Below are 27,313 nucleotides of genomic sequence, written 5' to 3'. Positions count from 1 at the left end.
CACTGCTCCCATTCCAATCAGAGTGCTTCCCAGGGCAAACTGAGCCCTGAGTAAGGCACACACACACTGCCCACCTCTCTTCATTCCCTGCTCTCTCCAGAGCAGCAGGAAGCTGGTCCATCAGGCTGTGCAACCCTTTGCTTTCTGAAGGTGGCAACAACTTTGAAAGAATTTGCAGTTTCACAGTGGCCTCAGGAGATGCTTCTGTGTCCTGAATCCCAGCGCAGAGCTCCTTCCACAGGGCTTTCCTCAGGACAGGCGTGACAGCCGAGACAACTGTTGGGAGAGCAGAGGGCACAGGTTCCACCACCTGCAGGTCTTCAACAACAACACATTAATCCCAAATCACTTTCTAATCCAGGCCCAGATTACTCAATTTAAAAGAAATTATGCGACAGCAGCTGCTAATCTGCTACAGAGAAGTGCTACAGAGAGGCTCTCTTCTTTACCCATCCTCTACTTCCAGGCTGCTGACAAGGTCTTTTCACTGCGTGACCTTTTAGGTAGAGCTACAGCCACAGTCAGCCTGCTTCCTTTCCTATTTACATTTCTGGGCAATAAGAGGAATGAAAGCAAAGTGATCCTGTTCTACCGAGTTGAATTCTAACTCGTCCTTTTGGTGATAGAGAATTTAACACACTAGTCCATAGATGCAATGCTGCTGTGGGTTTGGAAAGTTCTGGACTGCCAGCCTAGGAGAGCATTACTGTAGCCAGCCTACAGCCGGAGATTTGTTTTAGAGGAAATTTTTGGACTCTGTAAAAGTGAAAGCTCAGGTTCTGCAAAAACCATGCAGACACTGTTCTATCTGTGCCCGAGCAAAAGGTTTTACCTCCTGTACAAACCAAGAGAAGCCCAATGACAGATCTTCACATGCACTAAGCATTAAATAAGGGCTTCAAAAGAGAAATCCTGGGCAGCAGTAACTGTAAGAGCACTTGGCTTCAGTCTCACAGCCAACCCTCAGCACAGCCCTTCACCTTTAGTGCTGCAGAGGTACTTACAAGAAGTTATTCGAGGTCAGACATCTAAGTTCTATCACCTCTATCTGTTGTGCGGATATTCCAATACCTTAAGGCCAGCAGACCCTAAATTTGGCCTCCTGAATCAAAACCAGGGCTCAGTGGTGCCTTTACCTGCAGAAGGTCGGCTGAAACCATACTGGTCTCTGCATTGCAAATACACGTTAATGAGTGGAAGAAAGCTCTCCATGTGTTTCCTGAGGTACTTCCCAGTGGCACTGCTCAGACACCAGAGCTCGAACTGCAGCAGGTGAGTCCTGGAGTGCTGGATCAGCATGGCCACAATGGCCAGGGAGGTGCACGAGCGCTGGGCAAGGCAGTGAGCCTGCACCTCGACACCAACTGCAAGAGCCAGGGCTGGCTCACTGTGAAGAGCCTGGAGGAAAACTTTCTCCAAATCTTTGCTGGCTGATGCTGACATCAATATCCCCAAAGCTTTAATGTGCTCTGTGGATAGCAGAAGTTCTCCTTGCTGGGGATGCCTTTGGTAGCTGTCTGTGAGGAGCTGCACCAAAATTTGTCCATAGAAGCTTAACTGTTTCCCTTTCTTAAGGGATTTTTCAGATTTCTGAGCAGTCAAGCTCATCTCAGGAAGTCGCAGCATGGTTAAAGTGATCTCCTTCAGCTGAGCTGCACTCATGTACATGTGCAGCTCCTCCAGAGCCTGCAGCTGATGAGACTTCCTGGGACAGACCTGGCTTCTGCCCTTCCCCACAGCCTGCAGCTCTTCCAGGACACTTTTTTTGATAGCTTCAAAATACTTGGACAACACATGTCTGTGATCTGCCGTGATGCTCTGCAGGATGGGGGCACATGTTTTCAGCAGCCGGAGCACTCCGGAATTGAGGTGAGCTGACAGGAGCTTCACGGTGACAGGGTTCAAACCAGGCTGAGGAATAGAGCGCAGTTCCAATGCCAGGAACCAGCTCTCCAGTGTAGGATGTCTGAAAATCAAGACGAGCATATCTTCCAGTGTCTGTAACAAACAGATGTAACAATATCACTTAATGGATAATCACAGTCCAGGGTAAAAAATTAACTCATCCATCTGCCTATTTTCCACAGCTTGTCAATTATAATTATTGAACATGAAATCGTCTACTAGCTGGCCAGAGGATAAAAATATTAATCAATTACAAGCTCATAAATATCATTCTTCCAACTTTTATGCTGTGGGATTTATGCTGTTCTACTGAATATTCTAGACATGTCTAAGCACATCTCCAGAGGAAAACTGAATATTCTGGGGTTCATCAACACAATTCCATTCTAATCTCCACAAATTAATGGAACAGATGAAAGAGGGGAAAAAATTCACTCCTCAAGTACGTAATTGTCATAACAAGGCTTTACACAGGGCTGAGAGAATGAATTTTTTTCTGCAGAAGTGATCTCTTTCAGGACGTCTCCTGACTGTGCTCCAGCTCAGGGCTGAGACTGTGGGTGATGCAGCTCAGCCACATCTCCAGACAGTAGTTTTGCAACTGCTGGACTACATGCTCTATGTTCCTAAGTTTTCCTCCAAGACCTTAACAGCATCTCTCTGTTCAGCAGAACTACTCCCTAGAGAATCAATCAAATCAAAGTTTACTAACAGGTGTCTCTGTATCAAGGGATCTGGTACCTTGTCATTTGAAGACTCTTCTGTCATCAGCGACTCCTCATCCATGAAGAGATCCGACTCAGCCTGATGCTCTTCCCTTTTCTGCTGATGATCCAGCCTTATTTGATTGCCCCGGCACAACAAGCTGCTCAGCATGTCCACATAGAGGTCAACGAGTTGAGGACCCAAAGCTTTACCAAGCTATGAAAATAAAGACATCTTGGAAGTGGAGAAAAGAGGAGGATGGGAGCAGAAGGATAATTATGCAACAGGAATGGGAGTTAAGTAAGAGCTACTTAAGATTACAACCTCTTGTGGGGGAAGGAATTGCTCCCCTATGCAGAATCCTGATAAATAAATAATAATAAATATTGATAGATTTTCATTTATACAGTGACATTTGATGTTACACAGGCCAGTGAATTTTACTCTCTGGAAAGGCTTCTTAAGGAGACCCAGGAGCTGGATTAAAATCTCGAGCTTATTTGCACTCACATGGATCAGTAAGGTAACCCATGCAAAGTAAATCCAAGACTCCTCAACATTCAGAAGAATTGACATTTGTTTACAAATTAGGTGCAGTTTTGTCTTGTGCTCTGTAGCCTCAGAGCCAAGTACAGGGAAAAGCTGCAGAACTGGAACCTAAGTTTTAACAGCCAAGTCATTTGTACCTTCTACATTAAAATAAACCAAACATAACTACAATATTATTACAATATTGCTCTTACACTGCCGAAGTTCTCCACTGTGGATTTCAGGTATAGCAGCACATGCTTTGCTCCCAACAAAAGCTGTTCAGGTGGGAGCCAGGAAGCCAATTCTCTCAGTTTGGTCTGAACACGATCTTCCAGTAAGATATTGCTCCCTCTCTCATAAGCTCTCTTTAGCAAAGTGGTGAATACAGAATCCAGTGTCATAGTAGGTTCTTCGCTTACCTCCTTGTGGTTTTTAAACTGTTTAAAGTGAAAAAAAGCATAACAGAAAAATAATGATGAGTATGAATCAAAAATCTCTTCAGCCACCTTTGTTTTGAGATGAGCTCTGAGCTGAACCCGGGCTGAAGCTCCAGGAGCACAACTATGCAGTCCTGCTAGAATAGAGCTGTCCAGCAGTGTTCCCAGGGGAATCTGTAGTGCTCACTGCTGGCCTTGCAGAAAAACTCACCAAACCCAGCCCAAGGGGCCTCTGATCCCCAACCCACCTGGGGGGAACTCCAGGCACTGTGAACTCAGGCCACGGCACACACTAGGCTCTGCTGTGCCTGGTGAGGGGTCTGTGTACACCCCCTGAGCCCTGGCATCACCTCCCAACCACCACAAAGCTCTCTTGTGTCATCAGAGGAAAGCCCTGGAGCAAATTTGTGTCCCAATGTGATCAAGAAGAAATACAGAATTGGCTCAATAAAAATGCTCCTTCTGATGGAAATGTAACCTCTATAAACTGTGAGGTTTTTATAGGAATACTGGCTCAAGAATTCAGTGACTTCAGGTATTCCATACCACAGGTTCCTGAGATTGCTGAGGTATCCAGAGTTTATAGTATTGGTTAAACTGGTAGAGCTGAGGATACTTAGCAACTTTCAGAGACTTGAGATCTTTATCATACAGCTGGAACATCAAGCAGAGGGCAAGGGGTTCTCTCTGAGAGTGTAGGAGGTCAGTGAAAACAGCAACAAGGTACTCCACAATGTGTGCTCCTAGAAAGCAAAAATAAATGAAACTATTGACATGAGCACAGGCACTGGGGCAACCCTTCTTACTTCCGAGGCATCAGCCCACAGAGCATCACTCAGAAAAGTACTGAATAAGATCAAAAGGTGTTTGTAGTGACCTAGACAAGTGTTCCTGACCCACTGAGGCACCTGAAAAATCCTCCACACATTAGTTCTTGCTGAAGTGAATAATCCACCTTCACTGTGTTGTGCTAAACATGCCTATATTTTAATAGGAAAAGACCCCTGCCAAGCACCACCTCAGAGAACTGATTTATACTGGGGGGGGTCACACCCCAGTTAACATGTGCAAGTTAAATAGAGAGAATTTTCTTTCAGAACTGGGACTTTCAGTCCACCCCAGGTGCCACTCGACTGCCAAATACACAGACGACTTAGTGAGGTGCTGTGGGGTTGGCAAATCCTGCTCCAAGCCCACCTGATGCCCCTGTGACTCCAACACTTTCCTCAAGGAGGTGGTAGAACTTTGCAATATTTGCCACCATAGCTTTATTCTGAAGAAGTTTTCTTTGGAAAATGCATCCATTTCTTACTTAAGAGTGCAGTCCTCTCTCCCTGACCGCGGGAAGAGCTGCCATGGAAATCACTTCCCTCTCATGATCTCCACACTCTGCTCTTAAAACACTGTGGTACTGAAGCCAACTACTTCCAGACCAAGACTGCCCACGCAGGGACAGCGTCTCTTCTGTTTAAGGTCAGGGAAAAAGGGTAGAAGCACCTACTGAGCTTTAATGTCTCCCTTACACAGGAAACACCGTGGATCTGCACCTCCTTCTGCTCACAGGGAAGATAACAAAATGTCTCAAGGTAAAAAATGATAAATGGTAAAAAATTATGAAAAATGGGTAAAAAGGATGCCACTTTCACTCCACTGGCAGAGATGACAGATAAAACCAAAAAAAGTCTGTACCTGTTCCATTTTCAGACTGAAGCAACAGTACATTCCTGGCTTCCAACGCAGCAGGGACAACAGCACTGAAGGGGAATGTTTGGATAATCATGTCTTCATTTAAAGAGAAGCCAATTTCTTCATCTAAGCCATCACTGCCCTCGATCAGGACATCCACCATATCCAGGACATCTAATAAGTGAAGAAAAAATCTAAGCAGAGGATCCAGACTAACTGGAAAAACAACAGAAGTAGAACACAACACTACAGGAATGAAAGACATCTTTGTAATTCCTCCAAAAAAAAAAAATCAAAAAAAGGATGAGAGCCAGATTTGTCAAGTAATAGAATGTTAAGTGCAACACAAAAATCACAGCTGAACTTCACTCTGCCTTTCAATGCTGCTGTCCAGCACAGGTTGTCCAGAGCAGCGGTGGCTGCCTCATCCCCGGCAGTGTCCAAGGCCCGGTTCGACAGGGCTTGGAGCACCCTGGGCTACTTAAGGTGTCCCTGCCCATGGCAGGGGGTGGAACTGGAGGAGCTTTAAGATACCTTCCCACCCAAACCATTCTGGGATTCCACGATTCTAAGAACAGCCCCAGAGAGAAAGACTAAATTTCCATTTTAGTTAAAAAATGCTGCTGCAAGAGCCTGAAGACAGATTTCAAATACTGTTAAAATGGCACAACCACATCAGAAATTGCTTTCGAGGATAAAGTGGTTACTTTGCAATTCTGACTTCTACTTCTGATACCAAGCACATGTGGAGGGCTGAATCCTGAAGGTCCTTACTTAACAGGATTTCTATAGTTACCCATCCCCAGTTTGCTGATTAGGGCTAGAAAATGTAGCCCCAAGTCCTGGCATTCTGTTGTTGAGGGGTTACCACATACCATCAATGTGAGAGACAGGGATGCTGATGTTATCAGAGTCCTGTTTAAACATAGTGACCTGGAGCATGCTGGCTTCCTGAACCAGGTCTGCTGCCTTGTCTGTGTAGGGATAGGGGTTTGTCACCAGCTTCAGCAGGATCTGTCAGCAAAGTTAGAGAGAAAGGTAAGTGCACAAGCTGTGGAGTGCAGAGGAACTGTATGTTGCTAAGAAAGACCGTGTGCTAAAAGTGGCTAGAAGCTGGGCAGGTTTTAGGAGGACAACTTCCATATCACTTCTGCAGGATTCTGTCTACAGGTTCCTGCTCTACAGGGGACACTGATGGGAAAAAAAAAAGTCCGCTGCAATTTGGCATCTAAATTGCTACCACAGACTGAGTCCCTGGGGAGACTGCGCTGGAAAGGAAGTGCTGGGCATTCAACATCCTGAAGAGTAAACAGGAACTGTCAGCTTTTCTTGTAAAAGATCACGATTTACTGAAGTCCGATAATTCTGGCACCTAAAGAGGAGATAAAAGCTACCCACACATACAACACTCTACCTTTCTACCAACAATGCTGTAATAACAACTGATCTTTTTGGATTTCATTTTCCTCCAGATCAATTTCCTGTCCTCCCATCCGAGACAAGAACGATGTCACCTTGGAAAAAGAATCCCAAACACTGCTTTTCTCCAAATTCATTCACTGATCTTTGACAGGTTTCTCAACAATAGCAACAATATCTCTCGTTTCCACTAATACTATTCTTTGCATTGTTTATCCAGTTAATTTGAACATTGTTACCCTTTCCAAAAACTGAATCACTGCTTCCTTTTGGTCTTCTTTTGTATTATCCAAGTGTTCCAGCCAAATTGAAAGTTCCTTCCATGTGTACTCAAACACTCCACTGTCACGTAAAACCTGTCCAGGAAACAAAGGGGGAGGTGTGTAAATAAACCTCAAAACACCTGAAACACAAAACCCCAAAAGACACAGATCTTTTTGTATAGTAACTTCATGACTCCTCCTTCCGGGAAAGAAAAAAAGAAGAGCATGTTGATGGAAAGAAGTATCTGTTACGCTCCTCACCCTATCAGGAAACAGGCTGTAACATACCTAGAAATTTTCCCTCACTTCCATGTTCTCTAAATTCGGGCCCTGACCTCAGGCACCCCAACTAGGAGCTTGGTGACCATGTGCTCCAGCTCTACAAGGAAGAAAGGAGGAGGGAGAAGAGGAGAGGAAGGAATCGGAGTGACACCACAGTTAAACTCCCTGTCCCTCACTCTCAACAAGAGAGGAAGCCTTGCCCAGCTTCCTGACGCTGGCACCTACATTAAATGACTGCAATTACACAGGATGAATCTGTGCCTTTGCTCCTCTCCACACACAAAATACAAATGAAGCTATCACAACTCATTTGTTCTGTGTTTACTCTGTACAACACCAGCATCTCTAAAAATAACTGCTGCTTACACAAATCTGACGGGGTAATTAATTGAAATAAAGAAAAAATGAAGGAAAAAGGATTCATTTTAACAGAATTGACTATTTTTGGCAGAGTCTTGAAATAGAAATGCACTTGCAGCTCTCACAAAAACACGCAGGAACAGAATGTGAAATCCAAAACAAGCCTTCAGCTCCATGGCACTGTGTAGAAAAATAAGTCCTTACCATCTATTTTTAGCAGCCTTTCTGCTGACGTAACTGCCTTAACTTCCCTGCTCCTGCATTTCCTTCAGAGAAAATGCCATGGACTGAAGTGGAAAGTGGACACAAGAACAAGTCAGGCAGTCCATGCTCCCACTTGGCAAAAGAATCTAAAACCACCAGGAAAACAACACATTTTGAGCAGTTTTTAGTTGAGACATTCATTACTGGGAGGCCAAGTGAACCTGCCTTTGATCCCTTGCAAGGATCAAGGGCAACTAAACCCTAATTCAATCACTGTAACTTTGGTCTGCTTGACTGAATATTACAATAGCACTCTGTGATTGGAGCTAAATGCAAAGATTAAATACACAAAGCTGGGTACAAATTTGTGTGCCATGAATACTGCAGGACACTGCACGAGGAGCCCTGTTCAGGGCCAGAACAGCCTCCTGGATTTTCTCCTGGCAGGACAGTTTGGTTGCATTCATTACTAATGTAAATCTTTACCCCTACTTAGATAACTAAAAGACATCCTCTTTTAACAAGGTGCTGAAAACAACAGCCACTGGTGTCTTGTGGACTTGTTGGCCAGTTTTTCTGAAAAGTCAAATAACTCATTTAAATGGAATGATGCCTTAGGTTTTAGGAGGATTTTAACACCAGGGGATTTAAATTAATTTTTAAGACAAAAAGTACTCCTTGCATCAAAGCTTGTATCAGACAGTAACAGAGAGGCCTATTCTGCAAGACCAGAGCAAACTAGCTGAAGCTTTAGGAAGGCTGGAGTGCTGAAGTACAGATTAAATAAACAGTGACAAAAATCAAAATCAAAAGCAATCTCTTTTTGATCAATGTCAAGACCTTTGCAGGCACAAAATATATTGACTTATTACAGTGTCAGAATTAATTCAGCCTAGGGGGTGGTCAAACATTAAAGACATTTTCCTGAGTCTTTCATCAGCTGCTGCAGGAAAGTCAGTTCACAGCATTTATTTTCATAAAATATCTAGCTAATAGCCAGTTATGTGACAGCAAATTCCAACAGCAGTCAAAGGAAACAGAAAAGGAGACTCTGTTGACCACACAACCATGCAGTAAAGGTATCTGCTTTGAGGAAAAATTTTACAATCCTGAAATTTCAGACCAGCGGGATGTAGTGAATATACTGATAATTCAATTCAAATTCTTACCTTAATGATTAATTTTTTGGTGGAAATTTTCAGATGAGAATGGGTACTTGTAACAAACATTTTCATCAGTAAATAGAAGACTGATTTTTCACCAGATATCTTCTCTGACTCAGAGATGTCCTACAAGAAAAATGTATTAAAATTTCCCTGCTACAGCAACACTGTACAGGACTATGTTGCACTGAGACTGATATGTAAGGTAAGTATATTATTTTATAGACCTGCCCAAAAATCCCAAGGCCAGAAATGAATGGGATCATTTACACTCCTTTGCATTCAACGAGCCAGGATCATTGTACCCACTTGTAAAATGCTTTCCTGGAAAGCGGAAGAAGACAGAAGTAACAGACACCGTAACTACTACAAGGACCCAAGACAAAGCCACCTCCCTCATTAATCATCTTTTACTCCCCAGTCATTCCACTTCTATCCCCGTTACCAGACTCCATGGGTGTCTCTGCTTCCCCTCAAAGTCAGGTCCACTCCTTTCTCCTGACATGGCAAGCAAACTCTAGACAGAGTTCTTATTTTACAAGCCTGCAGTAAAAAAGAGAGCTGGGGCCCTGATGGTTTCCACTAATTGTGGAGAGCATTAAAAAATGTTGGAATCTTCCTTGGGAAAGGGTGGGATGGCTCCAATCAGTGGTTCATTTCCCTGGTCTGCAACCTCAGGCTTTCCAGGCAAGTGGAAACCAGCACATTCTCACTTGTGCTCCTATCCAGAGACACAAAGAGCTACAGGAACTTCTCCAGTGTTCATCAGGGAGGCAAAAAATGATGTCCTTGTAAAAAACCTTTCAGCTCAGAAGGGATTTTTCACTCCTGCTAAGACTGTAATTCCTGTTGGTCTTATAAAAGGTCACCACCTAAAATGACTGGACTAATTTAAAACAAGGCAATGACAGATGGAAAGATTTGAGAACAAGAGTCCAAGGAAACATAAATTTGCATCAGCCTCTTACCTGTACTCTGAACCAGGCAAATTTGTTTGCAGGAAGTTCCAAAGCCACTTTCAGTATATGGTGCTGGAGAAGAGGAGGGACCTCCTCCCGCAGGCCCTTTTCAGTGACTATACCTGAGGTGTGAAAGCAAGAAACCAACTTCAGTTTGGTCCATCTTCCTGAGATCTCAGAATGCTCATCTTTTAGGGTTTAAAACACCTGGCAATTGGCAGATCTTCATATCAAAGGGTCCCCAGACATACTGCAACTATGTTTGGCCAGCCCAAGGTGAGAATCCAGTCCTCAGAGGGAGACTCCATCACTTGACCCCAGCACAAACCATTGGTCCTACATGGGAGTATAAAATCTCTTTTATCAATCTCAGCAACCCTGAAAAGCTGTGACCTACAGGATGGATAAACTGGAGAGCAAAATACAGAATTTAAGTCAACAGGAAATCTTAACACTCATACCATGACAATATTTGCTCCAGACAATGGGACTTTACACTCATGTCTCTCCCTACATCACTTTTATCACCAGCAAAGGCATAACCTCACTTCCTCTGTCACAGGTCAGGCAGCTCCTGCAGTGTGATCAAAACCTGAGCTGCTCACACCTGACCTGCAGGTAAATTACATGGGGACATCAGCTGTACAAAGCACTGGTGCCTGTGCCTCTCAGAGCCCATGTAGGATCTTTGTGGCCCACATTAGAGAGACAACAATACTTTTAAACAGTTGCCACCAAGGCAATCCAACAGTAAGATCAAACGATAAAACTCCACCAGCTATTTAAAGAACATATTGCTACAAGGTAGAAAAATATGCTGCCTTTGTCGTGAACGTTTCCATCAGGGTGATCAGAAAGAGCAACAGAACGCTCACACTGACACATCTGAGAAAACATGGTCTCGTGATTCATTTACACCATTTTCTACCATACCATCTCTCTTCAAAATCAATATCCAGGCTCACTTCATTACATTTGTTTGAGAATAACACTTTATTTTCCAGCCTGTTTAACTTTGTTATTTCATAATGTACCCAAACAGACCCGCAAAGAGATCTCTGCTTCCCGAAAAGGCGTCCTGCCTTTTGTCCAGTTGGAAGTAAGCAGACCAGTGCAAGAAATAAAGGGATAAACAGGGTATGTGATCTGGTGAGTCATGAAGTACAAAAATCAATTAAACATGCTTTGACAGAGGGAGGAAAAACCTCACGCAGGAGACAGTTTATTTAGAGAGGGATTTTGTTTAAAGCCCCTTTTTCTCTGACAGGTTAATTAAGGCATTTACATAACTCCCATCCTTACACATCCCAGGCCCTGCCTAACACACAGATCGCTGCTTGAGCTGTGTGGCCCACAAGCCCTGGTGGCCCACAGATGGTGGCAGTGATGCCCAACCAACCCTTTGCTCTCTCCCCCAGTCTCAGCTGTATGTGGCTGTATCGACTGTACCACGAGCAGTACTGGAGGACCTTCCCAAACTTGTCAGGCATTATTTGCCCTTAGTGAAGTCATGCTGGCTGTCACCAACCACCTCTGTGTTTTCCATGTGCCTTAGCAGAGTTTCCAGGAGAATCTGCTCCATGATCCTGCCTGGCACAAAGGTGAGACTGACCGGTCTGTAGTTCCTTGGGTCTTCCACTTCCTCCTTTTTAAAAATGAGGGTTGTGTATCCCCTTTTCCAGTCAGTGGGAACTTAATCAGACTGCCACAAATTCTCAAATACAATGGGCAGTTGATTAGCCACTTCGTCTGTCAGTTCCCTCAGGACCCATGGATGGATCTCATCAGGTCCCATGGACTTGAGCACATTCAGGTTCCTCAGATGGGCTTGAACCTGACCCTCTCTGACAGCGGCCTCAGGATCTTCACTCTCCCAGTCCCAGCATTTGCCTTTCCCAACTTGGGAGGCTTGACTGGAGAACTTGCCATTGATGGCCAAGGCACAGAACTCATTGAGAACCTCAGCCTTCGTCATGTCCAGGGTAATCAGGTCTCCCATTTCCTTCCAGAGAGGGCTCACATCATCCCTGGGCTTTCTTTTGTTGGCAGTATACCTATAGAAGCCCTTCCCATTGTCCTTGACGGCCCTGGCCAGACTCAGTTCTAACTGAGCCTGAGTCTCCCAAGCCCTACCCCTAGCTTCCCATACAATTTCCATATATTACTCCCAGGCCACATGTCCTCACTTCTACCTCCTGAAAGCTTTTTTTTTTTTCCCTGTGATTTTGCTCATCATCTCCTTATCCATCCATGGAAGCCTCCTAGCATTTTTGCGCAATTTCTTCCTCGCCAGGACTCCCAGCTTGGAGGAGGTGATCCTTGGGTTTATGATATCAGCCAGCATTCTAAGGCCTCTCTGCCCTCCAGGGCTCTGTCCTACTGGACTCTACCAAGGCTGAATCTCTATTACAAGATTTTTCAGAGGACACTGGCAAACTGGGAGGTGCTTCTCCCCCACCCCAAACTTTCTGTGAACTATCCCGTTCAAAAAATTCGTTATCGTCACAGCTAATCAGAGTTTGGAAATACCTTACTGATAGTGGATTGTTGACAGAGGGCTAGAAAAAACCTCATTAAGAGCTGAAGATAAGCCTTCCTCAGAAAGATTAGAATTCAAAGCCCACGAAGACCAAACACTTCCAAGAATATGACACACGGAGAGGAAGACTGGAGTGCAACATAGTGCTGACAGCTGACTGTGGAATTTAACAGTGCCAGAGCACTGCAGAAACAGCAACAATAAATGCCAACACAAGGGAGAAACCAAAATGGGCTACTTTTAGAAAACAGTTTTTTATCTCCACAGAAAAGCAAACATTCCCTTCTGCTGTGGACTTTGTAAACAGCCAGAGAAAACAGTGGAGGAAATAGAAATATCCATCACATACCTTTCAGCAGCTTGCTAAAATCAAAGCTGCTCCGCGCTACCAAGTGGGGCACAACCTTCTGATAAAGACATATGACCTGAAGCAGTGCAGCTTTCAGAAGCAGTGTCTCAGCATCATCTGAACCTAAACAAAGCATTTCCATAATTAGTTTCTTCTTCCTTCATAGCAAGAGAGCACAATGTGGCAGCACCTCCATAACCCAGCATGAGAATTACTAACTTTATTTCCAGCAGACTTGCCTAGGGAATGACCTGCTATCTTCCCAACAAGAAGAACGAGAAAAACACCCATGGAATCTCCAGTTTCCTTCCCCAGAATTCCTGTGTGAATACTTTCAAAACGAAATCTGCTTATTCAGTGCTTAGATTGAGAGCTGCGATTCCTAACTGGCCTCAGAAGCGCTCACACGTATAAAACACAACCTGAACACTTGAACACTCACTGTAAGAATCCCACCGGCCCTGTTGCTGTTTAATTTAAGGCTGAACAACAGGAAAAAAGTGAAGGAAAGGATATGGTCATGCTGCTGATTTCTGGCAACACTACTTTTAACTAATGTCAGGTAGGTTTGGCTGGGGAAGTGCCGGAGACCATACACTACCATTTGTTGCAAATTTATTATTTCAGTTAAAGACTTCTTTCTTTCTTTTTCCCCTTTCAAAATAATACTTTCTCAGTGTGAGCTCTTGGCAAGAGGCAGACAACTAATACCTGTATGAGAGAAACACCAACAGCACTTAAGGCAACTGTTTACTTCCTAGGAAAAGCCATCTCAGGTTTCAGTTGTGACATGAGGAGGCATAAAAGCTACTTGTCATCCAGTATTAATGAAAGGAAACAAAGTACGTGAAGGACAGCCAAAACATTTAACACCTAATTTTTTCCTGTTAATTTGGTCTTCCTCAGGGAGGTAGGAAGAACTGGATGAATGCCATGGATAAACTTTCTTTGCCTGAGTCTCAGCTCCCATTAGAATTCTGCAGTGGCCACAATGCAAAAATAAAGCTGTAAAAAGTGAGCTAGGAGTAAGTGACACAGCATTACCACCTCAGAATGCAGAGGAACTACAGCTACAGTTCTGCTGAAATTAGCTGCTCCACTGGTTTCCACAAGCACTCTGCCAACCAAGCCTTGGAGTGTCAGTGCTGACAACTATTTTGCTGCCCAAAGGGATCCACAGAAGGACATCCACTGAAAAACCCTCTGCTCCAGCAAGTCTCTCTGTGGAATATGCCCTGTGAAGGGCAAAAGTGGCTGCAGATTCATCTCCAGCCCTACAAGGAAAACTTCACAGGCCATTGGCCAAGATGCAGACAATTCTGAGACTTCCTACTCCCTGCAATGGGACTGTGGAAGCAAGCCCTTCAGGAGGAACTGGGTTTGAGAGAGGAAACCTGAAACCTTCACTCCAACCTTTCTCCCTCTTACGACACTCATAATGCCACTCCTGTGTTACATCAATACAAGCATTCGTGTAGCCACAGTAACTAACTGCTAAAAAAAAATCACCTCCCAGTAAAATAACTTGGACAAAGAAAAATCTCTCCAAAAACTATTTTTCAGGCATATAAGTCTCCCTGCCAGCTTTATTTTGTGGCTGTGAAACAACTACTAACATGGAAAGGTCAAGGGCAGGAGGGCTGAGTTCAACAAGAGGAGCAGCAGAGCCCTGCACCCGAGAAGGAACAGCCCCATTCACCAGTACGTTCTGGAGGCCACCCAACAGGAGAGCAGGTTGCCTGGGAAGGATCCAAAGGCTCTGGTGTCAGGGAGCTCCTCCTTCCTCTCAGCACTGGGGAGGCCAAACCAGGAGCATTGTGTCCAGGTCTGGACTCCCCGGAACATGGTGACACTGGGGAGAGTCCAGCAAAGGCTCACAAAGATTGTGAAGGAACTGGAACATCTTTCCTGTGAGGAATGGCTGGGAGAGCTGGGACTGTTCAGCCTGAAGAGAAGGCTCAGGGGCATCTCAACAATGCATGTTAACGCCTGAAGTAAGGGTGCAAAGGTGACGAGGCCAGGCTCTTCCCAGAAGCACCCAGTGGCAGGAGCAGAGGCACTGGGCACAAAGTGAAACATGGAAACACTCCAAGTGTCAGGAAACACTTTCTGACTATGAGGGTGATCGAGAACCCACACAGGTTGCCCAGAGAGGTTTTGGAGTCTCCATCCTTGGGGGTGCTCAAAAGCTGTGTGAACACGGACCTGGGTAACCAGGTTTAGGCAGAGATGTTGGGCAAGATGGTTTACAGAGATCCCTTCCAACCTCAACCATTCTGTGATCCTGGGACAGCAGAAAGCCAAACTGCTTAGCCTTCAAGTAGCAGTGGCAGCCTCTACGTTAAACTGTGTTCTCAGGCAATTCTAATGGCCTGAAGAGCTGAACAAAGAAAAGGCGAGTAGTAAATGCACAAGCGAGATCTGGATTCTGCTGAAGTTAAGGGTGGGATGAGGGTTTCACAACACCCATTCCCACAGAAGTAAGAAGGGGTAACTCCACCTGCTTTGCCTACCATGCTGCTCAGCAACTTCTGTCTCAGTCATTGCCTTCACAGTGGAGACATCACCTTCCTTTTTCTCTGCTGGGCCACCACAGTGTTCTCTCTCTTGCTTCAGAAGGGACTGCCAGACAGCCACTATATTATTCATGTCTGGTAAAACCTAAAAGCAAAAAGGGTAAATTGCAACAGCTCTCCTTTGTAAGACAAAGCTCCTGTGACAAAGGTTGGAACTGACCCTGCGTGCAATCAGGGAATGATCTGAAATCAAGCACTGTACTTTCACTCCTGCAGAATATGAGCACTGGAAAGAACATTTTATTGAAAAGCTTTCCTGTGAAAAATTTATGTTTGGTTCTTCTTCTTCATGGTATCCTTTCAACTCAAGTGCTCTCTTGTCTAGTAACTACTGAGTAACCTCTGCTGGCTACACTGACTTGAACCAGGAGAACTTGCTTCCTGCTCTTGGAAGTCATTTGCTGCACAACAGCCATTGATGTTACAAATCTGTCTCACCAGAATTTTATTTGCATTCCCATCAGACGGCTGTGTCAGGAAACATAGGCTCCTACCTCACCATTTAATCCACAGCCTCCCCCAGGGTACCATCTCCTGGCTCCTAGGCTGCAACCACTTGAGAAGAAAGTACAGAGGAGAGCAGTTGTCTGCAGCGTGCAAAACGCCTCCTGTCAGCCCCCAAGCGTCTCTTTCTTTCTACCTTGCTGACAGCTTCTCTGTAGAGCTGCACAAACTCCTGCACTGCTGGCAGCGTGTAGATTTGTGACCTTTGCCAAGTTTCTTCAGATAAACAGTGTTCAATGTTCCTCAAGGCTCTTCTCAGCACCATGGATACCAGTGACAGGATGTTGTGCTTTACCACCGTGCTGGGCAACTAAAAGAAGGAAGCGAATTAGTGACATTTCGGTGATTCCCGTTTTGCTTTGCACAGAATCTGTAATGTGTGCTAAAATTTGTCAATGAATTAATTATTTCCGAAATCTTGGCTAGCAGTAAAGAATCCATAGGTTTTCAGATTCCCAGCCTAAACCACTAGCGGGCAGTGGCAGAACTGGTGCTTGTCAAAGGTACCTGGAATCATTATCCGTGGTTTTAATTAATTTTCCAGTGCTTCCCCAAGCCATATTTATGCTGGGGTAGACAATACAAAACACACATAATTAACCAACTTCAGAAGTTTCTTGAATGATCACACACTTAAATCAAACAGTACTAACTGGAACAGAAAAATCACTGAAATACTATAGACTGCTCTTACATTTAACCCCTGGGTGAACATTATTTTATTGCACACTGCAGGGACTGTTGTTACCATCACCATAGAAAGCAACCTGGGAAGAGGAATAAATTCTGAAGTCTTAAAAGAATTGGAGATCTCTGGTTGAGCCTCATAGATCTGAAAGAAAAAAAAAAACAAAAATTTAATATCTCTGATACAGTCCCAGAGATGACAGCTTCTTCTGGGGAGCATTCTACAGAAGGATTTTGACTCGTCGAAAGTAATGGCAACATTAAATGTCAATTTTTATGCAAAGATGTTACAGAGCATCCTCCAGATTCCTACTCAACTAAATGGACCCTCTGTAGGCAACCAGCATCCCAGCTAAAGGCCATCTCTTTTCAACAGATTCCAGATCTTACTTGCCCATTTTAAGCTAAACAAGAAGGCAGCAGAACACTCACAAAGGACAATAAGTTTTTCTAGCTGAGCTTTGATGTTGCTGCATCTCAAAAAATACGTCATTGACGTGACGTTTTCCACTACTTTTTATACCAATTCCTTCTTTCCCAGTTCAGTTTAAATGTTTATAGAGCCTCCTGCTCCGAGCATGGATTTTTGCCATCACCCATACTCCTACCTTCTTGAGTAACTTCATGTTGTCCATCCAAGCAGACTTCACTCTAGGAACAAAGGAATATCGGGTCTCCTTGAAGTATCTATTCAACAAATCTGGGCATACTTTGAGAATATTCACCATGAGATCAGCAACCATTTCATCTTCTGTTGCAGTTTTTAAACCAAGCAGGAAGTGAAGAAGTACCACATTTCCTCCCCTGTTGAAGACAAAAAAAATTATTTTAAGTAAGAAATCCTTATTTTGACACTTTATATGGGATGTGAACTCTGCAGCTCCTCTAACTGTTAATTGAAGGCAAGACCTCTCACCCTCCTGGTGTAATTTCTGAGCTTATACTCAGAGAAGTAAGAACTGAATTTACCTCCATGTTTTCTGCATGACAGTCATTACTTTGAATTAATACCACATATTTCAGGGCACGCACGGTAACTAGTGAGGTCTCTTTTGCTTCTAGCAAAAAATCCACGCACAATCCCAGCTGCCCAGTGACTTACTTGCCAGAAGTTCCAAGACTTGGATCATAGAACGTTATGCCATGTTTCAGAGAGCAGCAGAGGTCCATTAAGAAACTATGCACAAGTTCTCGTACCACCACTTTTCCCACCTCTTCAGAACCTTGAGCCACCTATAAAAACCAAAATGGAGTATAGGAGGCATATGAGATTTGGCATCACAGATATCAGCTTCACTCTACATTTTATACAGCTCCTCTTAGAGAAATGCCAAAAGAAAATTTGGCTTTTGTTCAGATAAAGAAGAGAAGCTTCAGGACTGTGATTCTACGATTCCATTAACCTTCTACATCCAGAACAACTCAAGATCCCTAAGGATGAGAAGACTCTTGACAACTGTGGCTGGGAAATCGTGAACCATATGACTTACAAGGACTGCCAGGAATTGTAAGAACTTAAAATTATTCAGAACTGAAATGCCCCATTACGAATGGGGTCAAAGATTTGCACAGCTCCAAGCAGACACCTACTAGAAACAGATCTCCAAAGGGTGTTTACAGTATATCAGGATGGGAGTGGCAGGGTCATAAGCATCTGGTAGAGGAAACACAAGAGGGCAGACACAAAGGCGAAAAATCTGTAGCCAGAGAAGCAACAGAAATCTTTTAAAATAGGCTCAGTAGATTCCTCTTTTTGAGCTCATCAAGCTCAGAGCAACTGGGAGCTGTTGCAAAACCTGAGCACTCAAAGGGGGGGGGGAGGGGAAAAGGCAGCACAAGGACTAAGAGTAACAAAGAAATAAATTACCAGACCTTTAAATCCCCAGGGCTGACATCAGTAATCCCATTCCAACGGTACAGTGAGGCGATGTGAAGCAACACTTCTGCAGTAAAAAAACGCACCTTCTGCGTTTTGGTGATATATTTGTTGTGAACCACCTGAAAGCAATGAGAAAAAACCAAACCCTTCTATTTATTGCAAGTTATCACAAAATCATGGTAAAATAAACACACTTCATTCTTCTAGTACACACAGAGCTGGCTCTCCTCACTAGGGCAGAAAAAAGGTTCTGCCTGTCCTGTCAACACCTTCCTCACATGCTCCTGCTCCACCTTGACCCTACACCAACCTCTGCAAACCCTGCACATGCTGGACAGGACAGGCATTCACGTTCAACTGAAGAGCACAGACCATGTTTAAGGCATCACAGCCACAGACTAGAACCATAGGAACCCAGGGGTAGACATGGTAAAGCCTACTACAGATAAAGTTTGAATGAAAGGGAATACAGAGTGGAAGAACTTTCTCAAAAGTTCTTCTGCTGTGTTTTAATGCTGGCATTGTTTTAATTCTGATTTTTCTTGCTAAGCTGAATGAGTCATACAGTGTGCTGGGGTCCACCAATAATGTAGCAGCTCATGATGTATGACTCCCATACAGGAAAAGCTTCATTTGGAAAACAAAGTTTCAAGGAGGTTTATTTTACATTTAAATGGTAGCTTTTTTATTCTCCTCCTTTTTTGTGTTATTGCAACAGCAAAATGAAAGAACATTTTCGGCTTTAATTGGCCAGTTGTGAAAAGTCTGAGTCTGAGGCAGGCTCTTATGGCTACGCTCTAAATTTGAAACTATTTTTTTCTTCATTCTCTCAACTGCTTATACAACAGCTTATGCAACATTGCTACAGTAGTTCAGAATAGATATTAAAAAATAATAGATAATAAAAATACATCTCAGTTGCAGCTGCTCTACAAGCAACAAGTGCATCCCAGGGAAGAGGCAGGCACATGCTCAGAACGTAACAGCACAGGAAAGGCAGCCACCACTAAACCAACTCTCACACCTTTCAGCAATTCCTGCTTCCCTGTTTGCTGTCTCATCCTTGATACAGCACGAGGTAATTTCTGTCTGCCATGAAAGAACCAGAAAAACCAACATCAAAGGGGAGCAGCCTTACCTTTCCAGCAGTACTTTTTGACAGCGGGTGGAATGTACCCTTTCTTTTTTGCAACAAATTCTCTGTTCTTGGGAAGACAGTTTTACAAGACTTCCCTTCTCCTCCACCCCACCAAGAAATATCTTTGACAGAATTTATCTCCTGCAGCAGAAACCCTGTCATCCCAGCAGTGAGTCCGAAACTCAGCTAAGCAGGACCACAGGATGTGGCTTCAATGGCAAGACTTGCTGGGGAACGGTACCACACACCCTTCAACTGCAACCAGCAGCTCCTGGACACCCCTTTCACACCTCAGCCCCTGTACTAATATCACACAAAACCCTTTTTCTCCTGAAAGACGACTGTAAATGGTTACCCAGCTCAGAGCTAACAAACCCACTCAAGTCTAGCTGAGCTCCCAATTTCAGCACGAGGCTGATTAATTGAAAGACCAATCTTACTGTCACTGGAAGCGCCAAGAATACTCCAGTTCTTTTGACATTCAGGCTTGGCACTGATGCAGTCCCAACCCACAAAAAGGTTAGACTATGTTGGACATCACACTCTGAAGATGAGCTGAAATTAGCATTCAAGCAAAAGCTATTGCAGTGACTTCCTTAAAACGGGGTATTGGAAAAGGAGAACAAACTTCCATCCTGAGACAGTAATAAATCCAAGCTACCAACCTCCAACATATGTGATAAGTCACAGACACTGCAGCTGCACACTGCAGGCAGCCCTAAGAACTAAACATTGTGTGAGAAATCACTGCAGAACCGTTTCCAACAGTGAGGAAAACAGAAAACACAGGACAACACAGTTTCAAGGGTGCATCGTACCTTAGTTCTCAGCGTGGAGAGCAGAAGATTGACAGTAGAAACTCTGTCTTCCTTTATTTCAGAGCGAAGAATATCTGGAATGAAATCTAAGAGAACATTTCAAATGTTAAGTCAAAATGTGATAGCTCCTTTCATACTAAAATGCTGCAGGGAATTCACACCCATTCCTCTTCCACGTTACCTTGCTGTTATATTCCAGGATCAACCAAAAGGCAGCAATCAGAGTTCAGAAGGATGATGTGTCTATGACTACAGTGATGAGCAAGCAATGCTGACAAACCTACTTTCATCTTGACTGGCTAATTTGCCAATTTGCTGATTAACACTGCTACAGCATCTGTCAACTTTAAATACATTTTGGGCCCTGAAATGCCATATTAAAATTTAAGTAAATTCAAATTCTTTCCATTGAAGCACCTGCAATTGTTCCACTGCATGATTCTCAAATGTTTGGAGGTTCCATCTCCAACCACATGCCTCATCTTTTGGCTCACCAGTGCATCCCAAAGTCAGACAACTTCAGTTTATAGAGAACCTGGGGCTCTTACAGGGGAATGAAAGCCAGCTGTACTGACTGGGCCGAGGTGTGCAATCCCCAGCCTGAAAGAACTGAACAACTGCCAGCACCTAAAGGAAATCAGCAGCCCTGGGGTAGCAGGAGCAAGAGAAGTAGATAATTACAGCCAGTTCTCAGTCCCTCGCCATACGAGAAATGACCGGCTGCCAGCTAATGGCTTAAGGACTTTTTTTCAAACAGTATTTCTAGATCCCTTCTGAATTATCTCATAACTTTACCAAGGGTCACAACTCACAGGGCAGAAAGGCAAATCAAGTACATACAGTCTTTAACACTTTTAAAAAGAAAGTTAGTGCAGCATATGCACTGTTACAGTCTTACGAGCAAGGCTGGAGGCCATGAATTTTTTTTCTGTTTATTGACTCTATGACCTCAAAGTTTTATAGTAGATTTACCTTTTTTTTCCATCTGTGTCACCAAAGACTCTATTTTTGCAAAGCTTTAGCAGACAGCATATAGTTCTCAAGCAGAAGAGGCCTATTTACTAGACTACCAAAGAAGTTTCAAGCTTTTCAGGTAATAAGATTAAAAATATTTATTTTGCTTCTTATTAGTGCTCTCTACCTGGTTCATGTTTTTAATTAGGTCATATTTATTATCACCTATAAATGAGTGTGCCTTGAAAACAAAAACCCAACAAGCAATTATGAAGTACCTTTTAATTCCAGCACCTGTGCCAAGATTGCATTATCACCAGCAATGAGAAAGGAGAGAGCAAACTGAATATAGGCCATGCGGACATCTGTTCTCCCCTGGAAACATAAAAATATAAAATTAAAAAATACTGTTAGCACACAGATTGTTCCCAGCTGCAAAATTGATAGTGCAGCTGCTGATTATCCCTAGAAGTGCCACAAATGGGTAAATGAAACAAATTCTATAAATGCATTGCATATAGCCTTACACATATATTTACATGCAATTCATCCACAGCGTACTCAGCTAAAAAACTTCTTGCATTAAGCAGTTCACCTTAACATAAAAAGGAAAACGTACTAGTTCACGTGCTTTTCAATTCTCAATATATGAGACCAGGTCACAAATTTAAAGAAGAAGGAAATATTAACAGCAGTTTCATGCCAAACACTGCATCACTGAACTTCCTCACTTGTGCACTGCTCAGTCAGTTCACAAGAATGCCCATTAAAAGGGGCTAATATAAAACTACCAATTCAGGCACAGTGGAATCAGTGAGATCTTGGCCTGTAACAGCATCATCGGATAGGAACACTGAATCACAGAATGGTTTGACTTGAAAGAGATCTTAAGGATCACCTCATTCCACACCCCTGCCATGGGCAAGGACACCTCACAATATCCTAGGTTGCTCCAAGACCCATCCAACCCAGTCTTGGACACTTCCAGGGATGGGGCAGTGACAGCTTCTCTGGGCAACCTGTACTGGAGAGTGTCTCATCACCCTCACAGCCAAGAATCTCTTCCCAATATCTAATGTAAATCTACTCTCTTTCGAATAAAAAGTCACCCCTCGTCCTATCACTCTATCACTACACTTCCTGACAGAGCACCGCCACAATTTACAATTCTTTCAACACCTGCTGTGCAAAATTAAGCTGCGTGTAAAGAAGCCTGAAAGAAGATTCCGAGTAGGCAAAAGATAAGGTAGCAGGGACTCCTGAAAGGGTTCAAAGAAGAAATAAATAGAAAGAAACAAGATTTTGCTGTAAGCTTTGGGCTGAGTATTTTTGTGTTAAAAACTCACCTCTGACAGCCAGTTGTGACATAATTTCACTGAAAGCTGCGCAAGAGGAAGACCTTCTGGATGCTTGTTTCCTCGTACCTTACTCGCGTATCTAACAAGCTTGTGATCGACAGCCTACACCCAAGCATTTAAAATAAAGGGTGCAGATACTCCTGCAGACAGCTTCTGCAGTGAGCTCAAAACCCATGGAATGCGACAGCTCCGGAACTATAAAAGGTGGTTCCAGGGAAAAAGGGATGTGTTTGGTTTTTTGCCTTCCACTTGATTGCTTTATAAAGAAAAAGTCTGAATTTTATCTCAGATGGCACAAACCCAACATAAACGTACACATTCACTCTGCAAGTCATCTTTAAAATCCAGAAATAGTATGTCAGCATTGAAAGTAATACTGGATTTGTTATGTGCTTACATTTGGAAGGACACATTAATATTCCTGTTCTAAAGCACTGGTTTGGGTCAATCCTGACTATTTTTAGTAAACAGGGAGGAAACAAGATAGTTTATTCTGGAAAAAAGGGAGTGACTTTTTCTCCTCACTCACGTATTCTTCTTAAGGATTTCCAGCTACAGACTATTCAGAACTCTTGTTTATGTTTTCAAATGCAATTACTCTGTATTAGTACTGGGCAATATCCCCTCTCCGACTTCCACTGACTTCAGTGGGACCAAACCACAAAAAGACTGACTAGTTTTCAGGAGTTTACCATCACTTCAACTCTGTTTTAGACACTAGAAGGGCAGTTCATAGAAACCGTACATTTGTATTTCTCCAAAGCTTCTTGGAAACACACACAAGGCACTTCCATATGTCCAGTCAGGCACAATCAAGGACTTCAGCCTGACACAGGACGGGACGGGAGAGTTAAGTTCTTGCAGATGAAAATACAGCAAAGAAACGGTGGCAACAGCTTTTTTCTAAATAGTTGGCTAAAAAAGCTGATGGAGCCATAGTATAGCATTCCATGGCAGATAGCACCTTAACCTACCTTCTTACACCTTTTTTTCAACAATCCAGGCAGGTATTTGTTATTGAAATCAAAATGACTATACACATCCCTTGCTGAATCCGGGCCCTGAGCCACCATTGCCGACAACAGCGTGAGGCACCCTCGGCTCATCCTAAAAAAAAAAAAAAAAACAGAGGTAAACCTGCAGGTTATTTCTGGGATGATGGCTATACAAACCACCAAACCAAGAGATTAAAACTTAAAGGGAAAATAGAAGGGAAGTTAAACAAACAAAATAATTATTTTAGGCAGTAATAGCAGCAGCTGGGAAAGAGGGGAGAAGGAAGAAGGGAGTAGGAAACGCCTTTTTACACTCGTCCCCAAAATTAAACCGTAATGTGGGGCTGGATATTCCCTTTATAAAGTAGTTTAAAAGGGAGAAAGTGCCAAAAATAACAGCTTGAACATGACCTGCTCATGGCAGTGGGGTTGGACTAGACAACCCTTAATTATTCTATGATTCTACGAACTACTAAATTCATAGAGGTTTGCCATTTATTTCAATGGGATTATGTCAGGGCCACTGGGTACAAGACCGCAGACCTCCATCGTCTGAACAGCCACTATCCATGAACAGGCTTGTAACCTGTCCATCATGTTTCTGTCATGGACAATCTGTAAAAAGCCATGTGATTCAAGCAGAGATCCCATGTGGACATACAGTAAAGAAAATCCCTCTGCACATCAAAGAGGTCACACAGAAAATGCAGAGCATCTCCCATCAGAAATCCGCAGCCTCCTCTGTGCAGGTTCTAGAAGGATTTCTCCAGAAGCTGAACTTTAAACACTTAATCAGAAGTGCAGATCTTGCACAGCTTCAAAATTTGTTTCCAGCATACCTATTTGAGACTGTCTGTCCAGCTAAAACGCCTGCTTGCAACAAGATCAACTGCGCAGAGCAGGAAGCACAGTTGTGTCTATGAACTGGGAAAGCAGAGAAAGCTTCTCCAATTCTGCTCAAAGACTGAAAGATGAGTCATTGGACAAGCCAATTTCAGTCTGTTCTTTTCTCTCCTCTCCTCTTCCTCCCAGGTTTGCATTGAAATGTCTCGGGCATTTGCAACGTCTTTCACCCTGTCCACATGTGCATGAGAAATTGTTTGGTCTGGACTAGATAACACAGTTAGTTATTAAACAACCTAAAACCACCTCAGATTTAAGAGGCTGGGAAAACTACACAAGAAAAGCCAGCCTGAAAGAGAAAAATCCATTACAAACATGTAAAACCTGACTCCAAAAAACACAGGGAAATAAACCACTCAAGAGCAGCTCTTTTTGCCATCACAAGAACACTGCCCAGCCCTGTTCCACACAGTACATTTCACCCCACAAATCAAGTAGCATTAAAATAACAAGACTCAAGGTACCACCCATGTTAGCTTTCACCAGGACAGGCCCAACTGACAAAAACTACAGCTTCAGGAAAGCAGCCTACGGCACTGAATTATTTGTTGTATCAGAGCTTCCACTTTGCAAAGACTTCCACAGGCAATTACTTTATGACAAGTGGAATAGGATTTTTAAATGAAGGCGGATTATTAGCAATAAGTCAAGATGAATTTTGCAATGTCTAGGACAGTTCCTCCAGATCAAGTGACAGATATTCTCCACCAGAAAACCAGGAAGACTTACCTGTGATTTTCAGAATACAAAGCAGCATAGACCAGTTTCATATAGGAATGAATCAACTTTTTGACAATGTTCATTCCCACAACAGAAAAATGGGAGAGGTCACTGGCTGTCCTCAGTAAAATGGCTTCTAGAGCTTGAAAGATTAACAGCATCTGCAGGATAAAGAAGTATGTTGATATCTGACAATATCAGGTAAGACTTGAAATTATTAGCTGAGCGAACAGTAATAACCACCATTAACAAAAAGAGTAACCCTACTCCAAGAGGAAAGCTTCCACATATGAAAATGACACTAAGTTCTAGATTGTCTGCCAAATGAATGCTTCCTCTTCGAAAAGATTACTTCTGAGAGCATGTAGTTTCAAGGAATCAATGCTTCAAGAGACAATAGCTCCTAAGTGGATGATGAAAAATGAAACGTGCCAGAGAAAAACATCTGGGCTGTTCCAGTCTTGCAATTAATACCTTCCAGAAGAACCCAAAATCCATACAGCACTGGGGCTGTGCCCATTACAAACATTAGCCCCTGTTAGCAAAAGGATGTTGACGAAAGCCTGTCACTAAACACAACACAGGTTGTCATTACACAGACAAAAATGATACTGTAAGGCAAAGAGCAGCAAGTGATGGTTAAAAAGAACACAATACAATGTTACATTGTAAGCAGATAGCAATGCTGCACCAGCATTCACAGCAAAAAGTTATTGAACCTTTTGTTCATTCATCATATTCTGATGAGGATAAATTGTGTCCAGCTGAGATGAGAAAAATTAGGTCAATTTTACCAGTGGCTTCTCAAAAATACTGATGTATCAGAGAGATATCTAAAAACATTTACTTTAACTGGACCACTTTTGTTTTGCTTTCTTAACTGCTTCTATTGATCCCCTTATTTCCTGAAAGGTCTTTTGATAACATTTAAAGAACCTGAACAGCTTGATTTGGACGGGACTATTGGCTGTGTGTATCATTAAATCCAGGAACATCTATGAACTGAAAAGAGCATCTCCCACTTGGTAGGTGCTTCTGCCACTGCTACTTCCAGAAAAAAAACCAAACCAAACCCATATTCAATTATCAGAGTTGTTTACACCACAAAGCATTTATTCCTGGAATCACAGACTATCCCGAGCTGGAAGGGACCCACAAGGAGCATCCAGTCCAACACCTGGTCCTGCACAGACACCCCAACAATCCCACCCTGTGCCTGAGGGCTTTGTCCAAACGCTCCTGGAGTTCTGGCAGCCATAGGGCCGTGACCGTTCCCTGGTTACCTTCTGTTGGTTCTTCTCCAGGGTGGGATTGTTGGGATTGTAGCCGTCAGGCAGTGACTTTCAACCCCCATGCCCAACTTACTTCACTTTCAGGCTTCCTTTCTCCATCGAGAAGCTTGAATATCTCAGCACACTCCATGGAAATTTTCACGTATCCCTCCACGACATCGTACACTTGGGGCGATGGCAGCGTCTTGGCGACGGCCACGAAGGTCTCCAGCCCTGCAAAGCCACAGCGTCACCGGGGCACCAGCGCCACGTGTGGGACCCGCTGCGGGGGCCGGGCCCTGCCCATCAGCGCCATCACCATCGCCATCGCCATCACCACCACCAGCATTGGTGCCATCCCCGCGACGTCCCCTGGGCGGCTGCAGCCCGGGGCCGCCGCCTCAGCACGCGCCTTTCCCGCCCAGCAGAGCCCGCTCACCCTTGGCGGCGGCCGCGGGGTCCCGCAGCAGCGCCTTGAAGCGGGCGCCATTGAACTCCTCGTCCTGCGGGCCACAGGCGCGCTTGGCCGCGGGCTCCCCACTCCGCTCCTCGGCCTCGCCGCTCCGCTTCCCGGCCATGCCGGAGCCCAGCACCGCCCCGGAACCGCCGCCGTTCCCGCAGGAAGGGGCGGGCGGAGCGGGAGCGGCCCGGGCCCGTCCCGCCCCCGGGAGGTGGGGTGCTGCCGGCAGCCCCTGCCCGGCCGGGCCG

General features: G+C 44.0%; 1 protein-coding gene across 2 annotated transcripts in view; it reads right to left on the bottom strand.

Moving 5' to 3' along the window:
- URB1 (URB1 ribosome biogenesis homolog) overlaps positions 1-27,208 on the bottom strand; it is a 41,785-nt gene extending 14,577 nt beyond the window's left edge. For both annotated transcript variants that reach the window (XR_002043689.3, XM_010391395.4), the window contains exons 1-23: positions 27,045-27,208; positions 26,700-26,839; positions 25,344-25,495; positions 23,691-23,823; positions 21,637-21,733; positions 20,405-20,490; positions 18,442-18,567; positions 17,672-17,802; positions 17,178-17,373; positions 16,577-16,714; positions 16,019-16,192; positions 15,316-15,463; positions 12,803-12,925; positions 9,924-10,036; positions 8,962-9,081; positions 6,923-7,039; positions 6,140-6,278; positions 5,268-5,438; positions 4,125-4,321; positions 3,354-3,578; positions 2,647-2,826; positions 1,137-1,998; positions 75-276 (exon numbers count right to left, since the gene is read on the bottom strand). Coding sequence is in view for 1 of the 2 variants with exons in the window: in XM_010391395.4 (XP_010389697.3) it covers positions 75-276; positions 1,137-1,998; positions 2,647-2,826; positions 3,354-3,578; positions 4,125-4,321; positions 5,268-5,438; positions 6,140-6,278; positions 6,923-7,039; positions 8,962-9,081; positions 9,924-10,036; positions 12,803-12,925; positions 15,316-15,463; positions 16,019-16,192; positions 16,577-16,714; positions 17,178-17,373; positions 17,672-17,802; positions 18,442-18,567; positions 20,405-20,490; positions 21,637-21,733; positions 23,691-23,823; positions 25,344-25,495; positions 26,700-26,839; positions 27,045-27,183 (4,109 nt within the window). In the remaining variant the exon portion in view is untranslated. The remainder of the gene's footprint in view (positions 1-74; positions 277-1,136; positions 1,999-2,646; positions 2,827-3,353; positions 3,579-4,124; positions 4,322-5,267; positions 5,439-6,139; positions 6,279-6,922; positions 7,040-8,961; positions 9,082-9,923; positions 10,037-12,802; positions 12,926-15,315; positions 15,464-16,018; positions 16,193-16,576; positions 16,715-17,177; positions 17,374-17,671; positions 17,803-18,441; positions 18,568-20,404; positions 20,491-21,636; positions 21,734-23,690; positions 23,824-25,343; positions 25,496-26,699; positions 26,840-27,044) is intronic.
- Between the last annotated feature and the right edge of the window lie 105 nt (positions 27,209-27,313).

This window comes from Corvus cornix, chromosome 1 (genome assembly GCF_000738735.6).
Source record: "Corvus cornix cornix isolate S_Up_H32 chromosome 1, ASM73873v5, whole genome shotgun sequence".
Lineage (NCBI taxonomy): Eukaryota > Metazoa > Chordata > Aves > Passeriformes > Corvidae > Corvus > Corvus cornix.
This window is presented reverse-complemented; position numbering and strand designations above follow the sequence as displayed.